Source organism: Pterocles gutturalis, unplaced genomic scaffold (genome assembly GCF_000699245.1).
Source record: "Pterocles gutturalis isolate BGI_N339 unplaced genomic scaffold, ASM69924v1 scaffold8708, whole genome shotgun sequence".
NCBI lineage: Eukaryota > Metazoa > Chordata > Aves > Pterocliformes > Pteroclidae > Pterocles > Pterocles gutturalis.
The window spans coordinates 139,620-159,047 of record NW_010125577.1 but is presented as its reverse complement, the minus strand read 5'-3'; the positions used below and the strand labels follow the sequence as shown (position 1 = coordinate 159,047).

The 19,428-nt window shown below is 38.1% G+C and overlaps 1 protein-coding gene across 1 annotated transcript in view; it reads left to right on the top strand.

The window, feature by feature from the left end:
• The window catches only part of KIAA1244 (KIAA1244 ortholog), a gene marked incomplete at its 5' end in the record, with an annotated part of 78,148 nt that overhangs the window by 19,720 nt on the left and 39,000 nt on the right, over window positions 1-19,428 (top strand). Inside the window, 4 exons of the mRNA XM_010078616.1 lie at window positions 8,859-8,927; window positions 13,892-14,014; window positions 15,558-15,600; window positions 16,617-16,695. Coding sequence (XP_010076918.1) covers window positions 8,859-8,927; window positions 13,892-14,014; window positions 15,558-15,600; window positions 16,617-16,695 — 314 coding nt within the window. The remainder of the gene's footprint in view (window positions 1-8,858; window positions 8,928-13,891; window positions 14,015-15,557; window positions 15,601-16,616; window positions 16,696-19,428) is intronic.

Genomic DNA, 19,428 nt, shown 5'->3' with positions numbered 1-19,428 from the left:
TGACAGATGTCAGTTGTTTTCATTTCTACTTGGTTTGTGTTTCCCTCGGTTAAACAGGAGGCACATTGTGAGTTAGTGCACTGATGGTCCCAGTTTTAGCAAATTGAAACAGGACAGTTGTGAGACCTCACCTGGAGTACTGTGTCCAGTTCTGGGCCCCCCAATGCAAGAAGGACATTGAGCTGTTGCAGTGGGTCCAGAGGAGGGCCATAAAGGTGATGTAGGTGCCAACATGATCTCAAAGCCTTCATCTCTCAATACCTCTCACCTCTGTGCTAGGCGAGGTACCTCTTTTTATAAACCTTGATTTAAAGTGGAATTTTACTTTTTGTAATAAGCAAATATTAAACTAAACTCCAGGTTAGGGGCTGCTGTATCTCTAGTTCCTCTGAATACCAATTGTGGATTGCACCTTTCTCTTAGATGATTCATATAGAGTTAAATTTCCCCATTGAATTTCCAGACTAGAGGTGATAACTGTGAAGTCCTTGTTTATCACTTTTCAGGACACCCTTATTGTTACTAAGCATTGTGTAGTTCTTATGTCAACAGCAGTTTTGTGCCCAAAATAAGGCAGTGGTCTTTTCAGTGATGAAAGGGAAAAGACCATGGTTTCTCTGTGATGTGAGTGGGCACCTTTAACAAACACAGGTGTACTAATGGCATTTGATTTCTTGCATAGTAAAGCAAGCTGTCTGGGCTGTATGAATTTTGCATTCAGATTTACGTGTTATTTAACTGCTGAGCCTAGTATTTTTTTAGAATTTCTCAACGACTGTTCTGTCTGTGTATTCTCTGTACCTCTGACACATTTTAGGAGAGAGATTTATTAGTATTTTCATACTAGAGAAGTGAGGTTATTTAGGTGCTTTAAATCATATTAAAAGATGCTGAGAAAACAGGGAAGGCAGGAAGTGTGACCAGAGGGAGAAGTGTATCTGATACAAGGCCACTTTAGCATTCACCTCTGCTGTTGCCATGATACTTCACTATCACACTGAAAAACCCTCTAATATATGTAATTTCAGTTTGTGTTTTTACTATGGTCAGCTGGCTGTATCAAGGGAATGGGCAATCACAGAGTTATACAGTGCCTTGTTGATCTTCTTGTGTGTTTTCTTAACAATATTCATGGGACCTGGGAAGGAAGAAATATATTGATCACTAATCAAATTCAGTGTTTTATCAGTGAGGCACCAAAGTGACTCTGCTCTATTTATGCAGTTGCAGATACATAGAAAAAATGGAGGGGGGCCAGTAATTAAACACTTTACCTTAGATGAACACGGTCATGCCATATGGCTGGTCCAGAAGTGGGAAGAATTTTGTTATATGTTGTGGGGCCATGTTATAATTAAGTGAAATGCAAGAGTGTGTCTCATGTTGAGGGGTAGGGATGTTTTGTTGACCTTAAGCACTAGACTAGCAAGCGAATAGTCTGCAGCAGAAAGGGGACATGTTCTGGATTGAAGGTGAATATCATGGGCTTGGGTTTGGTTGTAGAGTGCAGGGATCCTGATTTCTTTCCTGGTTTGATGCTTTTAAATTGTGGCTTCAGATGTTTTTAAAATGGCTGAAGTACTTCTGCTTCATACTTAGACCTTTGCTTGCAGGGACACGTACAGTAGTTACAAAAGTGCTGTCAGATATGGTCAGATTAGCAGTGGAAAGGGAAACTAATCTATAGCTGAGCCTCTGGATTTGGGTCCCTTCCAGCCTCAACAACTCTGTGACTTTTACTTTCTCTCTTTGAGTTTTTTCGTAATTTTTCATCTGTAACCCTGACCCTAAAATCCAATTCCTCCAGGAAATGGTCCTGGAAGAAGTGGAATTCAGCTTTGAACATAACTGTGGTTGTTGAAGCAGGTGAAACCAAATATGAAGGAAGTGGGTAGGGTGGAAAGAATCTAAAAGAGCAAGGACTGTTTGGTTTTGGTTGGGGTTTTTTTTTTTTGTTTGTTTCCTTCTCACTAACATTATGGTGACTTTCATTTATAAGTTGACAACCTTCTTAATAATTCAGTACCTCCCTCTCTCTATCTAACTGTGATAACATTATTCTCAATCAGCAACAACAACAAAAAAAAAGAGTTTAATGAATAATTGCAAATGAGTAGATGAGTCCTCACCCAGAAATAAGCTCTCCAGATAGACCAGGCACACTGTAATGTAGTAAGTACTGAAAGTGAACAAGTTCTTTTTAAACAGAAAGTCATGTTTGATCATTTAAATTTCCCTCTCTCCTGCCTCCTTTTGTTTTCTTCAGTCACAGATAAAGCCGTGTCATGTAATCCAGTGCATGTTGGTCAGTCTGTGCCCAGATTTCCCAAGAAATTTACAGGCAGCAAGATGGAAATTTTCAAGCAAGAATGAGAATAATTAACTTCTATGAAGGAAACTCAGTTTTCTGTGTTGATGTCTTTTAAAATATTTGGTGTTTATTTCACTATTCTAATTAATGGTGTTATGATATGCTGGACATGTTACAATTATATATTATGTTTCTGTCAGTGGAGCTTCCAAACTTTGTTTCTCATTACCTTTGATAAGACTTGACGCAGTATTTGTTGCTGCTCTACTTGTGGTGTTTTTTGAAATGGACTTGAGGATTTTCTGGAACCAAAAAATATTCTTCTGAAGTGGCTTGAGAGAGAGGAGACTTCTAATTGCCATTATTTACATATTGTCCATGTGGAACAATTATTTAATTTAGGAAAGCTTAATTTATTTCCAGTGACTCTAAATTGCATTTGTTAGTGGATTAGGTGTACTGCTTGCTGATGGGCAAAATTTTTATGGTTTTCTTTTATAGGCTTTCAGTAAGGAGTCAGCCAGAAGTCCTTTCAATCCATGAATGAGGTTTAATGAACCCTTGCTAAATCTGCTGTGTTAAGGCAATCTCTTCCCTTTGTCTCTTCACTGATCCATTAATACAGCATTTAAGAACTCTCCAGTAATAATACTAGACAGCTCTTTTTGTAATTTCAGTTTTCATTTTGGATATCTTCTGAACTGAAATCTGAATTAGCGTTCTGCTTTGTCTTGAAATATAGAATTAAATGGAGCAGGAAGCTGGACTGAAACAACCAGGAAAAAATTAAAAAATTGTATTTTTTTAGTATTAAAAAGTATTAAAATAAGTATGAAAAAATACTTGTGCTTATCTGTATGTAAAATGGTTGCCTATAAAATAGTTTTGTATTATTTTTGTATGCTCATTAAGTAGATAAATGTTTTGAGTTTGCATTTATTTTAGAGACACCCCCTTAAAATTTCCTTTGTATAGTTTTCTTCCTTTTGGGTTTTACTACTTTCCTACTTAAGATTTTTATGGTGATAGTCTTTCTCTTCTCTGCATTTTTCTTTCCTTTGCCTCATACATAATTCTACCCCCTCCTATTTTAGGGGAGATTCCAAGCACTCCGAGTAGACCAAATAACACTTTATTTCATGGCTGATCTACTTGAATCTCTCTTTAATATATCATTCTTCCTTAATGAGAAAAGGACATTAGAGCTTTGACCTTTTTTTTTTACATTTTAAACTTTATGTTGGTATTTTTTGGTTTTGTATTTCTTTTTTTTTCAGTTTCATTTTGCTCAGTTATAGGTTTTTTTAATTCATAAGGTAATGCAGTATATCTAAGTAGGCTATAACCTGTCGAGTGGGAAATACCATCCTAGCAGTGCTAGTCAGCCTTTTTTTAATCTTCCCTGCCTTTAAGTGTTAAATTTTATAGATAAAACCCCCTGTCAGAGCTGTTAAGAAAACATGTTAAATATCTATTAAGCAATTGCTTTAAATAATTTCTTTCTCTTCTACAAATGTACTATATAAGCAGAAGTTTCACTTGGTTTCATACCATAAATAGTGTTCAGCAGTAGTTCTGTTTCAGTCTAGTGAACTAATGGGCATCGTCTTGTGGAAGTGTTCAGCATGTCACCACTGATAACGTGTGCGGTTCTTCTATACCAGGTACAGTCCTCTTGTTTGAAGCCCTGGTGCATTTGTAATGCTAAACACCAGTTGCTGCTGTGATAGCAAGGCATTTTATGGGTTTACTGATTCATGGAAGACACTGTCTCCTTTCTCTCCATAATTAAAATCTTTGTATGGTGATACATGGTGACACAATGTACATGAGTTCATTAATGCACTTTGTTTCTCTTGCCTTTGTTTTCCTTCAAGGCCAAAGAGTGTGACAAGAGCGGGTTACTTGTTTTTCTGCCAAATGGGAGAATACCTCCTGTTCAAACTGTTTTTCAGAAGTATTGACTGACTGCTTTAAATGTTGAATTACTGAATGAGATGAAGGGTCATCCTGCCTTGTTTTCTGGCTGGGTTTTTCCACCTTGGGGTGGGGGGTGAGATGGGAGGGAGAGGAGGATTTGATAATCATCCAAGCATACATTGCATCCACATTTACTACCCTGCAAGCAAAGTAAGTCAGGAAAGACATCCTGTATGAATCCCACAATGGGATTAGAGGCAGCTGCAAAATTCAGCACTCTAAGGACTAAAATGGCTACATGCATCCCAACCAGGAGAAACTCAAATGTTCAGACGATTTTGCTGATGGGGCTTTGAGTGCTGGAATAGAAAAAGGATGGCAGTAGTGTATGAAAGTTGGACTTCAGCATTAAATGCAGTGAAATGCTGAAGCATCCTCAGGCGATGACAGATTACGGTTGCTTTCAAGTTTTATACCTTTTCCTTCTTTCTCCATCTTGGGGGATACTACTTGCTTTCTTACCTTGTTTATTTGATGTGACTCCACCGTGAGCTCTTCAATGTGAGGATTGCCTTTTACTACAAATATGTACTAAGCAGGCGGGGAACTTGTTTGGCCGCACTTAAGTCTTACAATCTGAAAATGTTCCCTCTTAAAGAGACCTCTTTTAAAATACAGATAGACATTGTAACATCAGTTTAATTACATTGTAGTTCAGATACTGTACATTTTGTGTCAATTGACCTTTGTTATATAATCAGAAGCACAGAAGAACTGTCTTGTTCCGTGGTGGTCAGAGCTTCAATGTTAATTAAAATGAATGTTTTAATTATGGATAAGCCATTTATGGAAATGTGATCTCCTCTGGGTGTTTGCAAGATTGTGCAAGCAAATTAAAACATCCTGGAGGTTGTGTGATTTTTAAACTATTTCTACAGTCACCTAAGTTCCTTTTTTTTTAAAAAAAAAAAAAAAAAGAAGAAGAAGAGGTGTGTTTTAAAGTTTATGCCAATTAAAATCTCATCACACACAGTGAAAGCTGATTTTCAATGCTATTTTGTACTGAAGGTGTTGCTAGGATCTGGTTTGTAATTTTGCTTATGCTTCTGCTACCACTGGTTGCGAAAACAAAATGTGATTTGCATAAGAAAACCTATCTCTGTTTTCTTCTTTAATTTTTTTAAAATATGGACTATGTGAGTTATTGTAATGGCTAGTTAAGCAGCCTATGGGATATGCTGTCTGGAGACTTAGTGTTTTTAGTGGATATGAGTGATTATGGTTTTGTTTGCTTGTTTTTAATCCCATTTTTCATCCAGTAATTTCAAAGAGAAGCCTGCTGTCTTCCTGTCTGTTCCTCGTAAATGGGAAAACACACGAGTTGAGTGTCTGGAACGTTTCCAAGACTGCAAATGAGCCCTGCAGCGGTGTTGATGGAAATCATAGCTGAGAGCAGTCCTGTGACCAGAGACCATCTTTCAGCTCTCACAAATGATTTGTGAGGGCAGACTGTAGCGAGTGGAGCAAGCCAAGAATATGCTGGCTGATGTCTTCTTATGCTTCTGTGATTTGATTACATCTGAACACATGCCTTTTCTCTAGCTAGTAGGTTCCCAGATCTCATTTTATACAAAAGTATCAGCCAAAACTTAGCAGTCTTTTTGCTGAAATTTCCTATTGCTTCATAGCAAGGTTTTGAACATCATTTCCTTACTGTGCTTGACGTCTGACTTTTCTGTCATTCACCTGTCATAAGCAGGTTATTGGCACTGCTGACAGAAAGGATTAGGCATATATATGCTAACTGGTCACAGTTCTGCTCTATAAAGGTAGGGAATTAAAAAAAAAAAAAAAAAAAAAAAAAAAAAGAGAAAGGGAGAAGAGATTTTGAAGAGCAAGGGCGTATGAGAATGCCTAAACTGGTGTGTATTTCTCTGTATTGCAGTATGTGGCTTCCAGGTTTTGGTCTGTGTAAAGCATTGAGTATTAACAAACTGTACAAAGCCAAGATGGTCCAAGAGAGCAGAAAATTGCATGAAGCAAACAAGGTCTTACAACAAGTAGGGAAAATCAGGACACAGAAACTGCTGAATAAGATTAGTCATGGGCCTGGCTGTCCATCTTGGCTCTTAGCATGGTAGGGAGATCTGTCAGTGGGAGGTGATCGTTGGCTGTCTCTGGGTTGATGAACTGTGTGTTACACCTGTGTTTTACCCAGCAGCGTATTGAGAGTACAAATTACAGATTTTCCTTAAATACCAAACATATTTTTTTTAGCCAGCTGGTGAGCTCTCACAGCTATTAGAAATGTCAATAAAATTTCAGAGTAGTTAACAGCTGACAAGGTGAGGCCCAACAGCTGGATGCAAGGCTGGCCAGTAGTTTAGAATTCACTCGGTGCCAAACAAAGTGGTTCAGTTTTGAAGTTTTAAATTTTGCAGGTAGGGAATGAGCAGCAGGTGGAAATAACAGCCCTTATATGTCTATGTATTTTGTCGTTTACCATTTACTTTTCAGGTATTCTGTAGGATTTGTTCTCTGGACAGGAAAAAAGGTATCACTGTGCCTTGTCACTGGCACTTGTCCATGTGGCTGTGAATGCAGCAGATTGCAGAGAAATTTGTAGAGCTCATGTCAAGAAATACAGTCATTCTTAATCAGTTGTAATTAGAAACAGATTTCCTTCTCTGGCAAGTTCAAGTGCTCTATAGCTTGTATCTCTCGTAGTACTGAGGTAGGCTCTGTAACACTATTTAGGTGAGAAAATCCATTTTGTTCATTTCACAGAAAAGGGAAACTATGAAGAACTTTGGCTCAGAAACTTTGCTTTGCTCTAAAGCTAAATCTTAGATATCTAAAAATTAGATTATAGTCCAGGACTATTGTACTTCAGAAGAGTATGATGTCCTTTTCTGTTCTCATTACTTCTAATGGTTTTCCAAATTATTGAGCTTCCATTTATGAAAGAATGGGTGAGAATGACGGCAAGATACACGTGTGTATGTGTGTGTATGTGTGTATATATATGACTGGTATTTTATTTACGAAACAAGGGAGCAAACAATAAACCACAGGCCTCGGAGTAAGGTGTGACAACCTCTAGCATAATATAGGTTTTCTGACAAGGAAAACATGTGTAAATATGCAGTGCATTTCAGCACATAGAGACTTTTCCGTCTGACTCTCAAAATGCTAAGGAGGTTGTCTATGTCTTTCTCCAGAAAAATGTCACACACTGCTATGGGCAGGCTCTTCTGTCTGTACCTGTAAGAGCAAGTACCTGATACGCAAAGCTTCTCTTGTCTGGAGAGCTCAAACTCCCCTACAGTTGTTAAATGCCTACTTTCCAGTAATTGATTTTTTTCCCCCCACCCTGATGCAAGAGAGGATTCGCGTGGCGGTGGGAGCTCCATGGCTGCAGCATGCTAAGCAGCGCTATGTTAGAGTTGTCTGCTTCTCTAATCCCACAGGCTGGCTTTTTTTTTTTTTTTTTTTTTTGTCTTTATGAAGGCTCTGAGATGGTTCTAGAGATCATCACTACCTAGGTAGATGATACAGCTTGCACCTGAGAGGGGATCTAGTTTGCTACTTCAGGTTGTTACATCACAATTTTCTACTGTTCCACTGTAATGTGGAAACTGTGCAACACAATAAAAGGTCATAAAAATGTCACTTTACAGCAACCTAAGGACAGGAATCTTCCCAAGCGTATGTCCCTTCACCTCCTTTTTTTGTTTGTTTGTTTAATTTGCAAGCTCTGATGACACACTGGCAAAATTGTTTGGTTTGCATTCTAGGCTAGGGAGATTACCCCAGGGTGTTGTGCATTAGTAGCTGACAAGGAATTTACCCATGAAATAGAAGCCTAGTACCACTGAGAAGCATGTAATAAATAAGAGAAATAGTTAATAGCCAGTAATGCTAACTTATCTGATACATTGAATTTCCTTGTGAAACAGAGAACAGTAGTTCTTAGGGGCTGAAAAGTTGTAGGGACCAATACATTTGTGTTGAGGTGACTGATGTTTGCTGCTACACTTATCCCAAGAAACAGGACAAACCTTCCCTCGTGTATTGGGGCCTATGAATTGTTTTTTAGCTGCTCGTTATCAAGTGACTATAATACACTTACTGGAAGTATCCTAGGCTGGGAAGTCCTCACGTCAAACAGTAATTAATGGCTTGTTTCTCATAATACATATGTATCTGTATCACCTAGGTAGTCACTTGCATTTTTTCCTTCCTCCTTTATTATACTAATAGAAGTGAATGGAAGGACTGATTATAAATCATGCAAAGCTTATGGATAAAATATTAATGGATTCTGGCTATCAAGTCCAAGGCCAGAGTTGATCACTGGATTGTCTTTCCTTCTGTGGTCAGATGTAGGAGACAGCAATAAATAATCCATTGGGCTGCACCTCTGGGACCAACAATTGCAACTTCTCAGGAAGAAGCAACTTGATTGTGCCATCTCCTTTATCCTAGTAACACGTGGTGCTAAGAAGCTTCTGTTGTTTGCTTTAAAACTGGATGGAGCTGTGGCTAAAAGCACATGGGTGAGAAAGGGACACAATAACAGGTGAAACTTAATTTCTTTTCCTTCCTCCCTCTCTTTTGATTCAAGGTCTTGCTCTGTATAACATATACCTCCACATTTGAGCTGAATGGGAGTTCAGTGTTGAAGATTGCTGAGGTAAGTGCCTCTGTGGTACCACTGCTGCTTTCATTTAATATTCCCCTGCTACCTATAGTCTCTTCCATACATACCCTGAAACTGAGCTAGTCCAAATCACAATTACCATCTTACGGACTGGTATTACCTTATGCCAAGTGTGAAGAAGTAGCTGTAATTTGTGCAGGGCTGATGGGCTTGCATGGGCAGCCACTTTTAGGAACTGACTGACAGTTGTGTATTACCACATTGCACACGTATTACTCCTCATATTTTCTTTACTTTGCCTTTTGCAATAGAAAAATTTCCCTGAGTTCTTCATACAACACAGAACTGTGCTGATTCCTTACCTGGTGCAAGTCTATAACTAATGGTTTCCTTGGGAGGCGTGTAGGCCGTCATGTGCAATGTTAGAACAAGTGCCACAATGTGCCTTGTTAGTCATGTGTATCTTTTTCCTAATACATCCAAGTAAAATATTTATTACACCTCTAGATACCTGGTGCTATTAGTCACTCTTTTCCCTTTTCTCCTTTAGATTTTAGTCTGAATTAAATTGTAAAGGAGCTTTGGCTGCAGAAAAACATACCTGCAGGTCTATTAAGTGAGCTTTTGTAGATGGGTGATATTTTTAGTACAGTGTGTAGCAAGCCCCAGGCTGTTTGTTCAGGTTAGAGAAGATGCACAGGAACACTTAATCCTCCTGCATAACATACACTGTTGTGTGCAGAATTTATTATAAATTTATATTGTTAATGTGGCATGGGGAGAGCTCATGTCCGTGGAGCAATGTAAAGGTTATATACATGTCCTACGCTCACAAGTGTATGTAGTAATTTAGAGATGTGTTCCTTCTTAGGTTTTGGTATTTTGGGTGGATTTTTTTGTAAAAAAAGAAAAATCCTATGTGTAAACTTCCACTTTACCTGGAAGTTACAGTATTTTCTAAGTTTAGTACTAAAATTTACCTTGCATTGTCCTGTTGGAAGCTGAGAATGGGGTTGTATGGATTAACAGAGAACTAAGAAAAACAGCTGCCAGTTTGTAGCAAATGAGCTTTAAGAGGCAGAGATACAACATAAACAGTTTGTGTGTATAATGTAACTAGTGTTCATTCCAGATGTCCTGCACAGCTTAGACTTTGCTTTGTCTTGTGCTATGTGAGACCATAAAGTATGTCTATTTTTTGCTGCACCTGTAGACGCTGCAGCAAGAATGACCTAAATTGGTATTTAGACAAGCCATGACTTTTTAAATTTTACAAAACTGTCTTTACATCAGTGTCCCAAACTGAAGAAAATACAGACAGTTTCCCCTGATGCAGTTTTTCTTAGCAGACTTTCTAACATTGCAAGGCAAAAGCTGATGAATTCAGCTTATTGCATCTCTTTGCTATAGATAAAGAGCTCTAGATTAGACAAAATACTTGGTGAGAAAAGTATTTAATGGCTCTAGTCCCTTTGGATTTTAGTCTTTAATAGCACTGCTTAAGCCTGGGGGAAAATGCTCAAATCGGTCATGCTCTGTGCGCTATAAGCTGTATCAGAAATCGTATTTTCTGTTTTCTTTGTAAATTTGGATAACAATAGGCCTGTTATTCATTTAAAGCATCCTGAAAAGTGGCAGTGTTCATTCGTAGACTGGACTGAACTCTGCTGTTCTTGGTAGTTGCATTTCTCTTTCATTCCCAAAAAACTAGCCTGGCTCTTAAAAACCTTTGCTAGTATAGTGGTGCAGATTAGCACAATGATAGTTTGTGCTTTCACTTGTAAAGTGAACAGGAGCTCTGATGCAGACTGATGAAATGTGCCAACAAAGCAAGCAAAACTTTCATTTCCTTCAGGGAATTGAAACAGGCTGTAACAAGTGTGTTTCTGTTTGGAGTGTTTGGAGGTACAGCTGTTTTCCCCATGCTCCTTGAGAAAATATTGTCTTGGTGAATGCCTAGGCCTTTCTAATTAGCAAGTCCCACCAGGCACATACCTGCTTCCTCAGGTTCTTCCTGGCCAGGTTTTAGGTAAGTCAAAGACTTTAAGAGCTGGACTCAGTATGCCTTTGTATCTGAATTCGGCAATGTATAAGCAGTAGGAAACTGAGAATTATTTCTGAGTTCAGCATTTGCTTACCCTCAGCATTTATTGTTCTGACTTGCTCTAAGGGAAAGGTGGCAGAGAGAAGCTTTCTGCTCCAGTGCCCCTGCTATTTGGCATTTCTTTCCAAGTCAGTCCCTTAGTTTTCCTAGCCCTGCCCTTTGTAGCAAAGTGGCGCCACTGGAGAATTGGAAAGGTGCTGCCTGCGTCACTGGTAGAACTCTATTTGAGGACTCACTCTGACAAACACAGCTACAGTCTGTCTGTTTTGCACTGCCTGATCGTTCCCAATCCATGTGTACAAAATAATGGCACCCCAAATCTTTCAGATTATTACCAGCTTCAAATTAAGGAATCATCCAATGTGAAGAGTACTGTATTTTGTGGCTTAAGTATTAATAGTATTGAAAACAGACTAAATCTTTCTGTGTACACCTTCCCATACTTGCCTAGACCCCTGCAAGAAAGTTTAGTTCATGCTCTGACTGTTGCTTGTTTTTTATGTGTGTATTTGTTACTCCTGTCTACCTTTTGGAGGTTTGTTTTGTTTGACTCTGTTGTGTTTCATTGGCTAACGCTCCTGTGTTTTGCTCTTAGTTGTGTTTTGCATGCCATAGAGCTGGAAGTCCCCGAATGCATGAAATTATCAAAATGTCCATTGCACACCTCCTCGGGGCCTGAGCTCTCACATTTTTACTGGTGCTTCTTCATCAATGGCTTTTCAAAAGGTACCTTGCCCAGCCATTTTAGAACACAGGCCTTCTGTAAGATAGGAGCTCAAGTGGACAGTATTGTTGCTCACTCGCTGGCATGGGGAGGGGAGAGAAGAAGGAGAGATCAACCATGCTCTTTCCAGAAAGTCAGCCTACCTCTAAGAATAGTATTCCATCAATTTATTCAGGTACTCTAGAAAAAGACTTACAGCTGAAGAGAACTATCTCAGCAGCACTGGAATGGTTTGGCCTCTTCAAAGGGCTGTACATGGTTTACAGGATTTAAGATTTTTTTTTTGTCCACTGGAGTTCAGGTGATAGCTGAATGATGGGCAGAGTTGGTCCAGGCCTTCTTTTAACTTACAAAACTGTCTTCATCACTGACTGATTGATTTCAAGTTAAAGAAATTCCCTTATTTTTGGGGGGTATTATTTGGACGGATCTTGGAATCTTGAAAAAGGGCAGCAAGAATCAGATATGCTGTTGATTCGGCCCCTTATATCCTACAAATGCATACAACTGTAACCTTTCTTGGTGTATTGTCAAAGGGGATACTTGGTCTCTGGTTTGTCATTTGCATAGCATTTCTAGCATGAAATAATGAGCAGTATAGATACACTTGAAAAGCTCTGGAATGATGTCTCTCAGTGTAGTTGGGTAATAAGGGAAAATATGGCAAGAGCCGTAATTAAGTAGCTTCCATGTGTGATGTCTTAGCTCACTCAAGATATATTTTGTATCCAAGAAACTCAGTTGTGTTTTCTTGTGCTTGTGGCTTTATTGAAATGCTGAGATGTGAGGTTGCTCAAAGTGAGGAGGTCAGAAGGGTTATAGGAACATACCTATATTGTTTTCCACTCCACTCCAACAAATGCAGAAGTGTCCCAGCAACATATTCATCTTAAACTTTGTAGCCTCAAGCCCACAGCCTTTCTTAGTCAGTGGAATAGCTTGGTTTCATTTCAGTAGGAGTTAGACACAATCAAGAGTCTTGTCCATGTGCCTGTGTCAATACTGATTAGCCTATGTAATCAGATCACTTTAATTTTTCCGTCTTAAACTCATCCTCATTAGGGAACTATAAAAATGTCTTTCCATCATATGGTATCCTTCTCATTCAAAAATGTATACCACATGCATTTATGTGTACTCCTCATGCATATAATTTATTTTATATTTACATTTTAATTTTTTTTTCACAGCTAGTTTAATCTATATACATGGTTCTTCTCTCTAGCTGTATATCCATATGAGAGCAGAATAAAAATGCAAAGACTGAAAAGTATGTGAACAGTAATTTACTTTTTTAATTATCATTGTTAATGATGAAGTTCAGTGTAGGCCAAAGGACCAAAACTGCTTCTTCAGATCACAGTCTGAGATGGTTATGTTGTACAATTCTATTGCAAACCCACTCAGCTCTGTGAAGACTGTTATCCACTTAATAGTGTGCAGTAGTTACAGTGGTTACTACAGTTATAGCAGCTCTAACAGAGACCAACACATCCTATCGAAAGTCTCATCAAGGATGGAAACTGCATTTTGCAGGGTGCTGTCCCCAGGATCCTAACTGTGTTAAGCTTTGGCAACTATATATATAACATCATCTGGGAGCTGAGGAGTGCTGGACTTGATTGACAGTTATTAAAAGGCAATTGTTTGTGTTATTTATGGCAAAGCACTGTTGTATTTTCTGTATTAGGAAAGGCCTTCAAAGGCTTTCAGATGTGCTGCAGTATGTAATAATTAATTATAGAAAAAGTGGCAAATACCTGTACAACAGAAGCAACAACCTTAAAGAACTGGAGGGTATTTACATTGCAGATACAGACTTGCAGAGTGACAGTTACAAGTAAGTATCTAGAAATGAACAATCAAAGATAATTAGTGAATTATCTATAGAGCAAGGCAAGTGCCAACATCACTTGGGTTTGACAGAAGGGGGCTTTGCCAGTTTTGCCCTACCATTCCTGCAGCTGTGAGACCGATGGATTGCATGCTGCTTCTGGATGCTACTTGGTTTTCCATATTGCTGAAAACTTTTAATGTGCTAATAAAAGCAATATGAATTAGTAAGGAAGGCTGACTATCTGCGTGTGAGAGACCTTGATACCCTCCTAAAATGTGTTACTGGTAAGTCACAGTTCATATCTATGTACTGCTATCTTGTTTCCTCATCAGGTTTGCATTGAGACATATGTATCTAGCTGTCACCAGCGGAGCATTAACACCACTGTGCGGGCAACCCTCAGCCAAATGTTGAGTGACTTGACTTTACAGTTACGACAAAAGCAAGAAGATATGGTGAGCCTTCTGGCATCAACAAATGGTTCCATGTCCATGGCTGCATACCATTTTGTTTCTCTGAATGCAGTGTGTTGTACTGGCTTGCTGTGCCTTATGGCTTTTACTTGAGACATACACAATTAATCCTGTTTAAAAGCTTTTTCGGGCTCTGACTCTGCGCCTTCCTCAGAGCAGTCTATTGGAAATACAATTCTCACATTGTCAGCTCCACTTGGCTAATTTTTTTTTTCCCTGTCCTTCTATTAAACAAAAGAAGCTTTTTTCTGATGTCAGGCTGCCTTGGCCTTTTCCATTCTTTATTTTGTTTGCTTGTTTTCCTGAGGTTTGTTGAAATGTTTTTCCTGGAAGTTCTTGCATGACAAATATTTACATAAACAAAACAAATTCTCAACTAAAGAAAGTGTAATTGAGGTATTTCTTCTACTTTTTTCTAGAAGATAATTTAAGCTCATGAAACTCTTTGCTTGGTTGTTAGTAAAAAAATGAATTCTATTTATTGCATTAGTAAAAGCTATAAGAGCTTTTTGAATGAAATCCCAGCACATTGTCAGCAAAACTGTAAATGTCCTGGGCACATGTGAAATTACATTAGCCTCTTACCTTCGTTCGTGCTGCTTTGTATGTTATCATATTATCAAAAAAGTACTATTTGTAAGAGTAAGTTTCTATTTATTAGGAAATTTTAAGGACTGTAGTTGTACAGATTATTTCCCTTACATCTATTTTGGGTTAAGATGATCACTTCTGTTTTGGATTGTAAAACTAGATTACTTTTATCCTAATGAGCAACTGCAGAGCAGAATGGTTCGGTTTACTTAAACTTGCCTTCTGTCTGTGCTAAATAGGTTAATTTTACTAGCCAAAACATTTCCAAAAAAATAAAATAAAAAAGGACCAATTTTGAAATTTAATTTAGGTCTCAAAGCTGAATTTTGTTAGTTCTGCTCTTAGCTGAGGAGTAGCTGAAAGCATATGAGATCTGCATTTAGCCTGGCAGTTTGTTGTTGATGTTTAAGAGAAGAATTTGGCTTGATCCCTTTGTGCACTGATAGGAAAAATCCTATGCCACAGCCAAATCAAATCATGTAAGAGGTCGTTTCCATTTCCTGACTGCCGTTAATTGTGTTGGCACTGTAACATTAACAATGACAATGTGATAAATTCTCTAATACTCAATTGATTTTGGTTTTTAAGTACTTTGTGAAATCTAGAATATGCTTTTCTTTCAGTTATTCTCAGTGGGACTTACATGCCTAGTTATTACTCAGTTTTCTTAGGTATAGGAAATCCCTTAAAGACTTGAAAATCCTGGTTCAGCTTAATGAGACGTGAGTTCCTTAAGTGTAAATGACTGTTAAAACATATCTTAAGGAATTTTTGAAAACGTTATACAAAAGCTTCGCTTAAAAAAACCTGACAAACAGAAAACCCAAAACAGATAGAGGCCATGTATTTAAGAAAGCTCTGCTACTAAAATATTGCTTCTGCAGTGTTTTTCTACTCCTTGTGCCAATTACACTACTTTGTCTTGCCTCAACAGACAGTTGAAAATCATGACACCCTGCAGAAATTCAAGAGTCAAGGTATTTGTACCACCTTTTTAGTGACTCCTTCCAATCCAGCATTTTTTTTCTTCACTTTCCTTTCATCAGCACAGTACTGTTTGATGTCACAGGAATTACATCTCCAGTGTTTCTTACCTTCTGCATAGCTTGATGCTGTTTGTGTTACTTGTGGTAAGAACTGAGAAAGTGCTGTTAGTTCCCGATATTTTCGGTTGTATCTTCATCTGGACCATGGTAACAGCATTGTACTCAACAAGGTAATAAATTATTTTTTCAAGGTGCTGACTTCTGTAATTAAGGAGTTTCAGTGTTCTGAAGGAAGTTTCAGTAAGTGGCTTTGCTTCCTAACTGAAACAGATTATCACAGAGTAGGATGTGGAATCTGGAAATAACTGTGTTACTACATTTCAGGCCAGAGACATGGTTTGTATAATGGCAGCTTTTGAAAGCACATCACTAGTGAAGGTGTCTTCATACTTGCCAAATTATTATTTTACAAGATAATTTTTTTCTACTCTCATTCTGTCTTAACTTCCAACGTCTTCCCTGATAGGTAAAAATAATCTCTGCTTTTGATCTTCTCATTAGATTTCTGCAGGAGAACTTGTGTGGGTGTAGGCTAAAATCTTTCAAGTGCACAAGCGTCCTCTTTTAAGATCAGGACCTAGTCAGTTGTCAGAAGCTGTGTAGCAGAGACAAACTGCAGACATTTTAGCTGCCACGTAGTAGTACTGGAGCCAGTCTTTTTATTATTTATTTATATACTTTAAAAAAAAAATCGTAATTGAATTTCAGCTAACCTTCTGTAAGTGCATGTAAGCAATCAGTGCTCTTTCTGGATTTAATACTACTGCTTTTTTCATTGCATGGAGGACTTTCCGATCTAGAACTTTTCCTACTGCATCTTCTCTGTGAATTCTGGCAGCCCTGCTCATTGTTTAGAAGCTCCAACCAACTCCAAAATCTATTCAGTGAATTTAGGTTGTAATCCAGCTGCACATATGTAATGCCTCTGATCTCTGTCCTTTTTGGAGGTACTTCAGCTGAGTCTCTTTGTGATGATGTTGTATCTGTCCTCACTGTGCTCTGTGAGAAGCTCCAGGCTGTCATAAAGTGAGTTATTTCAGTTTATAATTTGACTTTATTACCTGGAGATTGAGTGTTTCACTGATACGTGTGATCATACTGTGGTACTTCTGGGATTATGAAGCAAAACTGTGCTTAAGTGAAGTGTTTATTAGAGGAAGTATTGCATTAATTTAATCCTCACTTGAGATGAGAAGCTAATTTGCCTCCTCTGTGCGCTGTTTAGCTTTAAAGAGCTTTCAGTTACTCAAATCTATAAGTAACTTCCATACAGCAGCTAGATAATTGTCAAAAGAGAGGTTTTCTTTTCTGGCTTGAAAGCAACCATTGTAGAGAGAAAAACAATTACAACAGAAGCACTTAATATGCAGAATGGATTCATATGTCCTTGGAAAGGCAGCATTTACCCAATTGAAATAATTTCCATTACCAAAGCATTACTTACATTTAGGAATACCATACACTCTACCTACTTGGAAATGCATGAGCCTGACTTTTAAAATGTAGTTATTATGAGGAGTAATAGGGTGTTGCACTGCATTAAAATACTTGAGTCTCTTGTTGGCCAGTACTGTAATAGTAAATACTTATGAGTTAAAAATTACTTCTTGTGATGTTTTAGCATGGCTCAACTAGTCTGTTAAGAAATGAGCCAAAAATAAGCCTTAAGTGTTAGAGAGGTAACAAACTAGCCGAAAGCATTGCAAACGTTATACAGCAATTATTTAAAAAACAGAAATGTAGCAAGCTAGAAACAATTCAAAAGTTTTGAGGGGGAAAAAAGGTTCTCACTTGACAACGTTGTTTATCAGTAAAACAAAGATTTAACTTCTGCTGCCAGTTGCAAATCACCTGAGTGGTAGCAAAAAATCCAGTCTGAAACTATTTTAAATGTAGTCTTAACATTGTTTCTTTGGTTAGACTGTATGTCTCTGAAAGTGGCCTGTGATGAACTTGGGGCAATCGGAGATATACAAAATGAGCACCTACTGGTACTTCCTTTTGTGTGTTCTACCATTTTCAGGAAGACTGTGGCTGAGAAACTGCCAGAGCTGAAGACTGCACAGACATCTTTCTGTGCAATTCTTCTCTAGACTTTCCTCCCTTAAGTGTCTCTAATTACAGCAAGACTTGAGAGGGAAGAGTGCCTTATTTAGCATTATTTAATCAATGTCAACATTTGGGAAAACAAAAGCGTGTTTCTGAATCTTCTAAAGAAACTTTTTTTTTAGTTGTGTGCATAGTTAGCAGGACAATAAGAAGAGATCTTCAGAAGTGTGTATCTTAACAATAGCAAGTGGCAGAACCATCTGAAAAATAAATTCTTTGTATCAATTTTTGCCCACATGTGAAGCTATAAACACTATCATCTGATAAGTATTGGCCACCAAATGATAATCACTCTGAATTACTGGTTATGAAATAGCAAAACTAAACTACCTGACAGGATCTCTTAAAATCACTGAAAGGCTTTTAAAAAATTACCTGTAGTCGCAGCTCCTCTTAAAACTGCACTGAATTAAAACAGATTGAGGCATGCTGTAGATTCAGAGTACTTAAAAATACTCACTGAGCGATGGTTTAATTCATGTTTGTAATTATGTACCTAGGCTGTTAGGATCTCTAATTATGAAAAAAGCATAGTAAAGGGTTCTGATTGAATCTGAGGACAATAAATTTAATTAGGATGGCTTGTTAAAGAACTAACCCCATGAATGAAAAGCCTTTATTTCTTTCAAAGCGAATGTTGGCATGTCCTTCAAAACACTTTGTTGACAGCAATTTAACTTTCTAGCCTGCAGATTAGTGAGATGGTGTTTTAGTATGCTATACTGACTTTTCTAATATCTTACTCTGAAGATTACTTTAAATCTTCCTTCTAAATTTCAAGCTTATTAGAATTTGGTTTTGGGGGAGGTGCAGCTGTAAGTGATGAGGAAGAGTTCAGGGAGGTGAATTTTTTTCTTGGGACCACTGATGACTTTATTGACTCTGGAATTTGTGTCAGCAGTGATATGAACACAACAGGTATGCTGAGGTGTGCAGGAGTGCAATATTCATGTCTTACCTGCAGGAAGACAATTGGTAGTAAGAAGGATCAGAGCTCTCAGGAGTGAAGGGATGCCCTGTGTGTGCCAATGCAAGTGTCAACTTCAAGACGTTGATGATCTGCATTAGGACGCATTGTAAGAAAAGCTGCTGAGAAGAAGGGCAATTGTGTCTGGAATGTGTGCATCTTTACAGATAGGTGGGGGCTGTTGTGAGGAAAGGGCTATTGCCCCTAAAATGTGTAACCAGCCAGCAATTTTAAACCCTTCATAGCATGGAGCTAGAAATCTAGCTTCAAGCCTCGGTATTCACTATTTTCTGCATGGCATGTGGAAGAGGTACTGTTCTACTTGGATGAAAATTCATCTATGTGAACAAAAGGAATTGAGTCAGTGACAGAAGAGCAGACATTTTTCATTCCTTAGTTTCATTTATAATAAATCCATTCTTTACAGCTTCCTTTATGTACCATCATACATCAGAAAATACATTCCTCCAGCTCTCCTCTTGGACCAAAAAGAATTATTAAATCCTAGTCTTTTTAGGAATGAAAACCAGAATCTGAGTGCAGTTGGCATGAGGAGCTCCTTTCATAAGGCAGACCTCAACCTCGCTTGTCTCCTGAATCCCACAGCTAATTCAGAGAGGAGGTACAAGCACATTGCACGTTACAAGTGCATCAATTCCAGGTGTCCACGGGATCGTTCACAC